The 12311-nt window shown below is 34.9% G+C and overlaps 1 protein-coding gene across 1 annotated transcript in view; it reads right to left on the reverse strand.

Annotated features, from left to right (window-relative positions):
- Window positions 1–275: 275 nt before the first annotated feature.
- The window catches only part of PNPT1 (polyribonucleotide nucleotidyltransferase 1), a 47952-nt gene continuing 35916 nt past the window's right edge, over window positions 276–12311 (reverse strand). Inside the window, exons 19-28 of the mRNA XM_015074200.3 lie at window positions 10671–10777; window positions 10113–10184; window positions 9958–10021; window positions 8386–8469; window positions 7982–8065; window positions 6801–6907; window positions 6669–6724; window positions 5643–5721; window positions 1681–1728; window positions 276–569 (exon numbers count right to left, since the gene is read on the reverse strand). Coding sequence (XP_014929686.2) covers window positions 411–569; window positions 1681–1728; window positions 5643–5721; window positions 6669–6724; window positions 6801–6907; window positions 7982–8065; window positions 8386–8469; window positions 9958–10021; window positions 10113–10184; window positions 10671–10777 — 860 coding nt within the window. The 3' untranslated portion in view covers window positions 276–410. The remainder of the gene's footprint in view (window positions 570–1680; window positions 1729–5642; window positions 5722–6668; window positions 6725–6800; window positions 6908–7981; window positions 8066–8385; window positions 8470–9957; window positions 10022–10112; window positions 10185–10670; window positions 10778–12311) is intronic.

The raw sequence follows: 12311 nt of genomic DNA on the forward strand, positions 1-12311 counted from the left end.
GTAGGCAAGTACAGCACTTGTGCAGAGGTGAGCTATTACATGACCAAGGGTAAACTGTCACAACTATATACAAAGAAGGAAAAGAAGATATGTAGGAAGAGATCCATTACAGTAGCAAATGTTACCTATTATTTCTAAGGTTTTAAGCTATTTTGAAATTATAGGAACTGAAGGGCAATCTTTTTAAAGATGTATATAAATGGTTTAGTTTTAATATTTATTCATTTATAACAAATAAAAATAAGAATAGAAGTAACTCTTAAAATAAAAAAATAGACCACATAAAATGAGCATTTTAATACAAATCATTAGAATATATTTATACTATATATAAATCTATACATTAGAAGACACTACTGAAATTTTGCTCTACAGAATATCATTCTAGAATTCTCTTTAAAACAACCAAATCACTGGGAAGAATTAGATGATGACTGTGAAACAGATTCTCCCATTACAATACTACTTCTGTCATTTAGAGTTTTGACAACAGTTGTAGCTGGAGACTGTAGCACTTTACGAGAGAGCCTCATTCTTCCATCAGCTGGATCACGTCCAAAGTATTTCACCTATATTAAAGAAACAAATTTACTTTGAAAGTTATAGTACAGTGATTGACATCCAAATTAGAAGATATTTAAATTTACATAGTGCAAATAAAACACTGATTAATGTTTTTACTTGTCTGCTGAAAGCATAGCTCAGTGCTAAGTAGAGGTATATGCTAATAAATATAATTTGGTTAAACAGTGATTATAAAAAAAGAAGAGACCAGCATTTAGTTGTCCAATTATAATCTTCTGTTAGATTCATCTGTGCCTTCCAGGTCTCTACACTGGAAGAACAGTGAAAGCCATGGTCAATGATTCTAGATAAGGGATTTCTGAGCCTAATGGTGCTACAAACTATATAGGATTATGCTTGGGTCATTTACACTATTTCTCAAAAAGGACTATCACACTGGAGATTATTTGGCTTGACCTTAGACAACACAAGTCAGGGAGAATTGTGGCAGTTTTAAAGTCCCTTCTGATGTTAAAAAAACAATCTTATACAGATGTATCTTAGTTTTTATTCTTCTCCAGAGGCTACCTGAACAATGGGACTACAGATTGGGAATAAACTAGAAACCTTAGTTACCCGGGTCATGGATGATAGGTGTAGCTGGAATGTGGTATGGAAGAACAATAAAACAAAAGAAACAAAACCAAACCACACCACACCAGACTGGCAATGACTTCCTTTATCCACTCATAAAAGACTATAGAAAAGGTCAAACAACATGGCTTTCATCAAACTTAAAAACTTTTAGCCTTAAGCAGTGTAGAAGCAATTAAAGTCTCAACTCCTCAAATATGACATTCGAGGCCCTCAACAGAGTTACTACATTTTCAGGGTTCTCCTGTCCTGTTTGCAAATCACTGCACAGTCATCATTGACCTCATGTATTTTTAAAAGCTCTAAAGGGGACTACTGTTCTAACTAAACTATAAGCTAGGGGAAAGAATTGCATCTTAAATCTTTAGTGAGTCTATTTAAGAGCAAACCTAAAGTTTAAAAAGCACAGCATATAAATAATGTAAATCACAGATGTTGTTTTGATTCTTTCAGCTTACTTAAAAAAATTCAAACTTCGGATATAATTTACAACATTAAGGGTAAAAAGTTGAATACAAGTACCTGAATTTCTTGGCCAACTTCTAATCCTAAGGCAGTAGGATGTTTAATCTGAAAGAGAACATGTTAATCTATTAGTTGTTGTATATAATTTCCTAATATCCATAGTAGTACACATTTTTTAAGTAGAAACAGCTTTATTGTTTTTTTGATTATAAAATCTGTTGATAAAGACTTAATACATAAGTATTCAGATAATAGCAAAAATTACTGAAGACCTCTATACTTTTAGATCACTACTGCTAATACAAGTATTCAAATGTCTACTTAGTGTGTATTACATTTGTAAAAATGGACCTTACTGAGCTTGTCTTATAGTATGTTAATTTTTCATTCAATAATATGTTGAGGACATCTTTTTACAGTGGTGAGAATGGACATCCCTGTTTTGTTCCTGACCTTAGTGGGAAAGATCTCAGTTTTTCCCCATTGAGGATGATATTAGCATTTGTCTTTTGTATATGGCTTTTATGATCTTGAGGTAGGCTCCTTCTATCCCTACTTTCTTGAAGGTTTTTATCACGAAAGGATGCTGTATTTTGTCAAATGCTTTCTCTGCATCTATTGAGAGGATCATATGGTTCTTGTCCTTTTTTTTATTGATGTGATGAATCATACTGATTGATTGGCGGATACTGAACCAGCCCTGCATCCCAGGTATAAACTCCACTTGGTCGTGGTGTATAATTTTTTTTAATGTATTGTTGGATCTGGTTGGCTAATATCTTGTTGAGGATTTCTGCATCCATGTTCACCAGGGAAATTGGTCTATAGTTTTCTTTTGTAGTGGGGGTCTTTGTTTGGTTTTGAAATCAAGGTAATGCTGGCTTCATAGAAAGAATTTGGAAGTTTTCCTTCCATTTCTACTTTTTGGAACAGCTTTAAGAGAAGAGGTGTTGACTCTTAACTTAAATGTTTGGTAGAATTCCCCTGGAGAGCTATCTGGCCCTGGACTCTTGTTTTTTGGGATTTTTATTACTAATTCAATTTCTTTACTGGTTATGGGTCTGTTCAAATTTTCTATTCCTGTTTCAGTTTTGGTAGTGTATGTTTCTAGGAATTTGTCAATTTCTTCCAGATTGCCCATTTTATTGGCATATAATTGCTCATAATATTCTCTTATTATTGTTTTTATTTCTGTGTTGGTTGTGATCTCTCTTTTTTCATTCTTCATTTTATTTATTTGGGTCCTTTCCTTTTTCTTTTTGATCAAACAGGCTAGGAGTTTATCAATTTTGTTAATTCTTTTAAGGAACCAGCTTCTGGTTTCATTGATCTGTTTTTTTGGTTTCAATAGCATTAATTTCTGCTCTAATCTTTATTATTTCCTGCCTTCTGCTGGTTTGGGGTTTTATTTACTGTTCTTTTTCCAGCTCTTTAAGGTGTAAGGTTAGGTAGTGTATCTGAGACCTTTCTTCCTTCTTTAGGAAGGCCTGGATTGCTATATACTTTCGTCTTATGACTGCCTTTGCTGTGTCCCAGAGGTTTTGGGTTGTAGTGTTATCATTTTCATTGGCTTCCATGTACTTTTTAATTTCCTCTTTAACTTCTTGGTTAGCTCATTCATTCTTTAGTAGGATGTTCTTTAGTCTCCAAGTATTTGTTACCTTTCCAAATTTTTTCTTGTGGTTGATTTTGAGTTTCATAGCATTGTGGTGTGAAAATATGCATGGTATGATCTTGATCTTTTTGTACTTGTTGAGGGTTGAGGACATCTTTTTTTTTTTTTTTTTAATTTTTTTAATTTATTTTTGAGACAGAGAGAGACAGAGCATGAATGGGGGAGGGTCAGAGATAGAGGGAGACACAGAATCGGAAGCAGGCTCCAGGCTCTGAGCCATCAGCCCAGAGCCCGACGCGGGGCTCGACCTCACGGACCGCGAGATCGTGACCTGAGCTGAAGTCGGACGCTTAACTGACTGAGCCACCCAGGCGCCCCAAGGACATCTTTTTATATCAATGTATGAAACAATAGAGTATTCAATTATGTAATTTGTTTGATATCCTAAAGATGGTCATTTAATGTTTTCAATTCTGGTGTTGCAAATGTTAATAATTACTGAATCTAGGTGTAAGGTATATGGGTGTTCAGTGTACAAGTTTTTCAACCTTTCTGTAGGTAATTATTATTTCAACAATTGTGTATTCATTTACTCAAATTATCCTCTCAAAACAAAGTCCTAATGTTGAACTTCTAGGGCCAAAGGTACTCATACACATTTACCAAACACTCTCCAAAATGTTTGCCCCAATCCTGTCAACAGTATCTGAAGTATATGAGAATGTCCATTTGTTTTACCATATATTTACCCACACTGGGAATTTTCAACTATCTGAAAGCTGAAAAATAGTAACTTAGTTTTATTTGCATTTAAAACAATTGCTATTGCTCTTTCTTACTGATCCATATAATCCCTTTGTATATGAAACCTCTCTCATGTTATATACATTTTTTCCCCTAAGTTGCTACTTGCCTTTCAGCTTAATTTTGCTACATACTTTTTTCCCCTTAATGTTTGTTTTTGCGACAGAGAGTGTGAGTGTGAGCAGGGCAAGGGCAAAGAGAGAGGGAGGCAGAGGATCTGAAGCAGGTCCTGCATTATTGGCACAGAGCCTGACACGGGACTCGAACACACAGTGAGATCATGACCTGAGCTGAAGTTGGAGGCTTAACTGAGCCACCCAGGCACCCTTCTGCCATATACTTAAAAAAAAAAAAAAAAAAAAAAAAAGGTCAAATTTAATCAATTTATTTACATTTTTGGCTTTGATATCATGCTGAAAACTATTTCCCCAGTCCCAATATTATTAAAATATCCCAATTTTCTTCTAGTGTCATTCCTCAACCCCACTCTCCCATGCCCAGATTTTCTTTTTCTTCCCTCATCACCTTAAAATGTTTTTTTGTTTTTAACAGCTCCTCAAAGCGGATGGGATTTTGGTATTAAAAAAAGTAGACATCAGGGGCACCTGGGTGGTCAGTCCGTTAAGTGTCTGACTTCGGCTCAGGTCATGATCTCACGGTTCACAATTCTGAGGCCTGCATCAGGCTCTGTGCTGACAGCTCAGAACCTGGAGTCTGCTTCAGATTCTGTGTCTCCCTCTCTCACTGCTCCTCCCCTGCTCACACACTCTCTCTTTCAAAAATATACATTAAAAAAAAAAAAAAAAAGAGTAGATTTCAAACCAGCTACTCCAATATGAATTATTGAATAATCTTTGTTTCTTCACAGACTGAAAATGCAACTTTTAGAATGTATTATGTTCTCATGCATATACCTGGATGACTTCTGGTCTCTATTTTCTGTTGCATAAATTGTCTATTTCTGGGTCAGTAATACACTGTTTTATTCTGTATAGCTTTATATTTCAAGGTTTGGTAAACCAAATACTCCTATTCTGTGCCCCCCCATAGTATTTTTAGCTTTATCCTGCCATGCTTGGCTGGCCAAGAAAAGTGTCAAGACAGGGCTACAACTAGATATTTGTAGTTAACTGCCACGTGTTAACTCTAGATGTAATACTCAAGAATGTTTCTATTCCATCATGAAAGAACAAATATAAACATCTGTGTTAAAGAGTATTAAGAACCTTTTGTCATTTTTAGTTTTCTTTATTTAGGCTAGTATTGGAGAAAGTACACAATCCTCATCAACCCAGGTAATTTCACTATGATTATTTTAAGGCAGTTTTATATTTTTTAAAAATTTTTTTTAACGTTTATTTATTTTTGAGACAGAGAGAGACAGAGCATGAATGGGGGAAGGTCAGAGAGAGAGAGGGAGACACAGATTCTGAAACAGGCTCCAGGCTCTGAGCTGTCAGCACAGAGCCCAACGCGGCGCTTGAACTCATGAACTGTGAGATCATGACCTGAGCCGAAGTCGGACGCTTAACCAACTGAGCCACCCAGGCGCCCCTTTAAGGCAGTTTTAAAAATAATTAAGTTATTTATTTTTTTTTACCTTTCGTTGATCAAGTTGTGTGTTATGAAGCAGTACTGCAGTCATATTTGGATATAGTTTAACCATTACTCCAGTGTCTCTGAAAAGGAAATAAGGCTAGTTAAAATAGTAATATCTGTGTATGTACTGATAATCAAACTGATTATGTATTCATATGGGAACAAAGTAAACACACACACACAATAAAAAGTAGGATTCTCTAACTTATATTTTCAATTGAACATACAACCCATATTTAAATACTTGTGAATCAAAGTACAGAGAAAAGATAAAAAGGACAAGCTTTTAGACTGTATATTTTTCTGTATTTCTTTTCATAGTATTTCCCAAAACATTTTGAAATGACATTAAATATTTTATTTTACTTTTAAATATTTATTTATTTATTTTGAGAAAGAGAGGGAGAGAGAATCCCAGGCAGGCTCCTTGCTGGCAACACAGGGGCTTGAACCTATAACCCTAAGATCATGGCCTGAAATCAAGAGACAGACACTTAACTGACTGAGCCACTCAGGTGCCCCTCCTTTGGTTTTTATTCTTTATTATTCATTTCATATCACTTTGAACATTCAGGCTACATCTGATATAGTTTTTTTTTCTTCTTAGATAGTGGATTTTCTCATTCTGAAAATCAATCTTTTCAGCTGATGTTGAAGCTGACATTTTAAAAAATGCGCTCCTTAGGCATTAAGTAATACTATCTTTACAACAAACTAACAAGAAACTACCAGAAAAAGAAGAAAGAAAAAGGTCTAGGTCTTTTCTGGGCCTGTTTACTATTAGAAGATTTAAATGGTGGGAAATTTGGTTTAAGAAAACAATTCAGATGTAAGAATCTATTAGTACAATCGCAAAATCATCTTATTGAAAACAAACTAGTATAGAAAATAAAATATACCTTAAAAATAATTAATGATTCTATGGTAATTGACATAAAATCTAAATACCTTATACTTTCAAAGTACATAATGCAAATGTGAAGTTAATGTGCACTTAGAAATCTTATAAAAACCAGAAAAGCATTACCTGATTTCAGTTATTGTGGCAGTATACACTGCTCCAAATTCTAGTTGGTGCTCTTGCTGTAAGTGCAAAATAAGTCAAAAAATTAATAAACAGCAACAGAAAAGAAAAAAGTATTATAAGATCTATACTTACATCATCTCTGCAGATTTCAGTAATGAAGTCTCTTGCTTCATGCATAGCACTGGGTGTTGGTGCAAATACAGAAAATGTTTCTTCATCCACCTGACTAATAGTTACTCCTTTTAAAAAGATAATTTAACATATTAAAGTTAACTTGCTCATGTGAGGGGTGCCTGGGTGGTCAGTCAGTTGAGTGTCTGACTCTTGGTTCTGGCTTAGGTCATGATCTCATGGTTTGTGAGTTGGGGCCCCACACTGGACTTTGTGCTGACATCACAGAACCTGCTTGGGATTCTCTCTCCCTCTTTCTCAAAATAAATAAATAAGCTTAAAAAAAAAAGTAGATGTGACAGCAAGGCATTGACCTGTAAATAGCTGGGCAGGGTTGTGTTATATTTAGTCACTGCTTTAGGAATGATAGGATTCATTCACCAATAAATACATATTGCACACCTGCTATGTATCAGACATTGTGCTAAGCCCGAAGGAAACAACAGTGAGTCAGTGTCCCTGTGCCCTTGGAGCCTACAGTTTGGCAGGAGAAAGCATATATAAGTTCTAATTTTGGAAGGTTTGGCTTTGCTCTCTTAATTATGAGTAGAAACTATACTATAATGTTTTCCTCACTTTTTCTTCTTTCTCTTACCCTTTAGAGTGATGAACAGACGGGTAAGGGATGAAATTATGTCAGTTTATCAACTAAAAAGCTGGTTAAGGCAACTCTGCTTCTCATTTTCCCTCAATAACTTCAAAGCTGGTAAGTACTAGGTAACTTAGATTGTTTCCAGAAAAAACAAAGTATACTATTTCTTTGTATACAAACTCTTTATATACAAACTCTTTGTATACAAACTTTGTATACATACTCTTTAAATAAAATAGCTTAAATAAGACTAAGTGAAAAACAGAAGATTACAGCAAAATCCTCTAAAGTTGAAAACTAAACATTTTTCTAAATGTTCAATTTTAAAATGCTGCAAAGAAACTGATGAATTCTAGGTGATCCTTCTTGAATACAGTTAAGGATGAATGCTGATTTATTAAGAGGCATACAGAAAACGTAAAGACATGTCAATGTTACATTCTTTTCTCTTGTTCTTTTCTTAAACATATTTTTGGAGCATCACAATAGAGATGAAATGGACCCTTACATGGCCTAGCATTAAAGCCCCCAAACTTCATACAACTCTCACCTGTTTCAGCCTGAAGCTTTTTTAAGTGATATCCACCTGGTCCAACAAATTTTGCCCGTTTTGATAATGGAACCTGAATAGTTTCTGAAATGTAGTACAGACAAAATTATAAATAACTCAAATATGTATATAAATATAAAACATGTCTTGATCAGTCAAGATTTTTTTTTGACTTAGACACAAGTAAAAATATTTCATGTAAAATAGAAAAATAGTTATTTGACTAAAGTTTTTGAAAGTTCTAATGTCTAAAAATATCTCCCCAAATTTAAAGCATTTTCACTATGGAAGTATTTATAATATTTCTGTTTTATGTATGGAGTTAAAGGAAATTTAAAAGTAATAACATACTTTTATATATTAATGTTTACCTTATCATGGAATAAATAATTTTAATGCATTACCTACAACAGGTCCATTTTCTTTTCTAGATGCTCGAGGTTTTGAAATAGTTTTGTTCATAATCTGTAAGATCTCCTTCTTTGCCACTACAAGAGATAAAAACATGATAAAAATTATAATTACAGTTGACCTTGAACAACTAGAGACTAGGGACACCTACCCCTGCTTAGAAAATTCGTGTCTAACTTTTGATTCTCCAAAACTTAACTACTAATAACCTATGTTGCCTGGAAGCCTTATCCATAACAAAAAAGTTAAGTAATACATTTTGTATGTTATATATATTATACACTGTATTTTTACAAAGAAGTAAGCTAGAGAAAAGGAAATGTCATTAAGAAAACCATAGGATGGGTGCCTGGGTGTCAGTTGAGCATCCGACTCTTGATTTTGGCTCAGGTCATGATCTCATCATGGTCCATGAGTTCAAGCCCCAGGTTGGGCTCTATGCTGACAGCATGGAGACTGCTTGGGATTCTCTCTTGCTCTCTCTGCCCCCCTCCCTCTAAATAAATAAAAAACATTAAAAAAATTAAAAAAAAAAAGAAAACCATAAGGAACAGAAAATACATTTACAATACTGTATGTTTACTGAAAAATATTTGTACACAGGCATGTCAGGTAGCTTAGCTAGGATGGGGGCTCCCTGTAGAATGGCAGAGCTTCATAGCCTGATTGCCTAGGCTCAGTAGTGGCAACCTCTGGGTGGCCTGCAGGTAGCAACAGTTGTGTGGAGACAAAGTATAGCTGCCTTATCTGCCTGGGCATGTACCACAGTCCCATGGCCATTCACCTGACACCTGTGGCCACTTGTGAGTACACTGGTCTCCAGGGGTTCCTTGAGGCCAAGGTGCCATGGTGGGGAGTGGGTCCCTCCCCAACCCCACAAGCACTGAAGACTTTGTGCAGGGACTCCTATGCAGTGTTGTCCTGCCCTCTGGGCATGTTCCTCCTTCATCTGAGGCTTCTGCCAGCCAGCCCTGGGTGCTTGACAGGACCACCCTCTCAGCACATTGGGTGATCTTTAGCCCAGCACAATTATGGGCCCCCTGGGGGGCTGCTGATGGCTTCAGAAGGCCTCTCAGGATAGTCAAGAGTATAGCAGGCATGACCTTTGTGTGAGATGCCTTTAGTTGGTTGGATGGAGACTGGGATGGGCAGTAGAAAATAAATGCCTTTGCTGTAAACTTAAAAAAAAATAAATCCACATATAAGTGGACCCATGCAGTTTGAGCACATTGTTCAAAGGTCAACTGTATATAAAATAAATGAGATCAGATATAGCAGCATTCTTAGTTTTTCCAGAGTAAAACCCAAATTCTTTAACTTAATAAACAAAGCTCTTCATATCCTAATTACCTTTACAAGTCTACTTATAATCCCCCTTCTCCATCAATCCTATAAAAATTGAATTTTCTCTGGTCTCTCATAAAGGTTGTTACGTGAAATTTCATTTTCTAAAGTGGTATTTTATAAACAAGCCCATTTTTAATAATAAGTTTAATGGGAATTATAGTTGCCATGAACAAATGAACAATGATGGAAAGAGAATCAGGCACACTGGGTTAGCTTACCTGAGGCTTGTTGAATGGCCTCCATTACAATTTTTATTGGTATTCCGGGTAATTTAATATCAGCCTAAGATGGAAAAGCCAAAAAATGATACAAATATTACTTCATGACATTATTTAAGTATTATACAAGTGAAACAAAATAGGTTTTAAAATACCTGTAATGCAGTTATTCCCTTATTAGTGCCAGCTATTTTGAAATCCATGTCACCATTGTAATCTTCGATTCCCTGAAAGAATTTAAGAAAGTATGATATGGTTTTAAACAAAAATAAAATTCACCCAGTTACTGTAGAAGAATTAAAAAAAATAGCTTTAGAAGTAAACCATATCTTCTGAGACTAAAAACAAAGAAGTGTCTTCTACATTAACTACTGCTTCTCATTTGTGACTTTAAGTTGTAACTATTTCATCACAAAATCACTTTCAAATCATGTTCCTCACATAAATGCATAAGGATTCATTTACAATCACCCTAAAGTGAGCCATTATGAATATTTATAGTGTAATATGTATATATATATATATATATATATATATATATATATAAACTCACATCCTATAAAATTCAAGGCTAGTATTCAGAAGAAGAAAGTAAGCACAAGGACCTTTATTTCTCAAGTAATATTATTCTTCTAAACATACAATGTTTATAAAATGTTTATAAAAATGCACAATCTTCACTCTTAAATATTTGAAAATGTGGATATACTTGCCAGGATATCTGTCAGCAATCGATAATCTTCTATTTCATCCTTGTCAGGATTGTTTTTAGTGACCAATCCTATTGCTACACCTGCGACAGCAGATGAAATTGGAACTCCTATAGTTGAGAAAAAGAGCTTGTGTGTAATGTGTATATCAGCCTAACACACATATGTATCATACCCTTGACATTTATTTTAATGTAGGTGAATAGTGTTTTAAATTGACAATCACCAGAAGTTGGAGAGGTCATCTGACTACCTCATTTCTTTTTAAGCATATGATAAAAGCCCCTTAAGACAATTCTAACAGGTAATTACTGTTCTCAGCAAAATCCTCTATAAACATAGCAACCTTAACTCTTAACAGAATCCATCCATCTTTTTGCTTTTGGTGTGTTTATCTTTTTTTTTTTTTTTTTTGAAAAGTAACCATGTATTTGGTAAATTCTTCTAGCTTGAACCCCTCAGTTTACCTTTCCATGAAAGCCATAATTAGGTTTTGTGTATCCTCCCAGAAAATTTCTGTGCCCAAATATGAATTGTAGTATAATCTTCTTTACTTATGGAAGCATACTGAATGCTCTCACTATCCTGCACCTTGTTTTTTTCACTTAATAACATACCTTGGATATTGACAACATAATGCCACACAAAGCTCCACCTTCTTCTTTTGAATGGCTGCAGAGTACTCCCCCCATAGGTTTATAGGCCACATAACAGAAGTGGGATTACTGAGTCAAAGGGTGTGTGGGTTTATATTTATTATAATTCTGTCAAACTGCCTTCCAAAGAGTGTAGCATTTTATATTTTTACTGGCAGTATTTGAGGTTCTACATTCTTAATTCCCATCCAATCTCAAGACCTTTGTTCAGATAAAGGGTAAAAATGTAGCTTATTGTTTTTAATTTGACTTGGTTAAACTTCTTTTGAATGTTTATAGGAAATATAAAAATAGATTATTTCCTAGTCAGTTGACTTTGTTTATTGTGATTTATTTTCCTATACAGAATTTTAAATTTATATGCAATGATGGTTCCTGGATTCTGCCTAAAATGGTTTTTCCTAAGATTTTGATAAAATCTTCAATGTTTCATTTTTATATAAGCATTAAAAAAAATTTTTTTTAATGTTTGTTTATTTTTGAGACAGAGACAGAGCGCGAGTGGGGGAGGGGCAGAGAGAGAGGGAGACAACAGAATCTGAAACAGGCTCCAGGCTCTGAGCTGTCAGCACAGAGTCCGATGCGGGGCACGAACCCACGAACCGTGAGATCATGACCTAAGCCGAAGTTGGATGCTTAACCGACTGAGCCACCCAGGCACCCCAAGCATTTTTTTTTTTTTTTTTTTATCACTTGGAATTTATTATAAAGGAGTGTGGCAGGGGAATCTCATTTCATATTCTCTAAGTAATGTCACTTATGCCCATGGTTTTTAACCATCACCTATAATGCTGATGACCTAAAAAAATCCCTCTCACCTGCCTACTTCTCTTTGCTAAAGCCTTACATCTGTATACCCAATAATCTGCCTTGGACATCTCTTGCTAAATGTCCCAAAAGCACCTTAAATATATATACGTATATTCAAAATGTAATTACCCCCAATAAATCCTTTTTGTCTTGCCTTTCTTATCTTGGTTGAATGCAA

This window comes from Acinonyx jubatus, chromosome A3 (genome assembly GCF_027475565.1).
Source record: "Acinonyx jubatus isolate Ajub_Pintada_27869175 chromosome A3, VMU_Ajub_asm_v1.0, whole genome shotgun sequence".
Lineage (NCBI taxonomy): Eukaryota > Metazoa > Chordata > Mammalia > Carnivora > Felidae > Acinonyx > Acinonyx jubatus.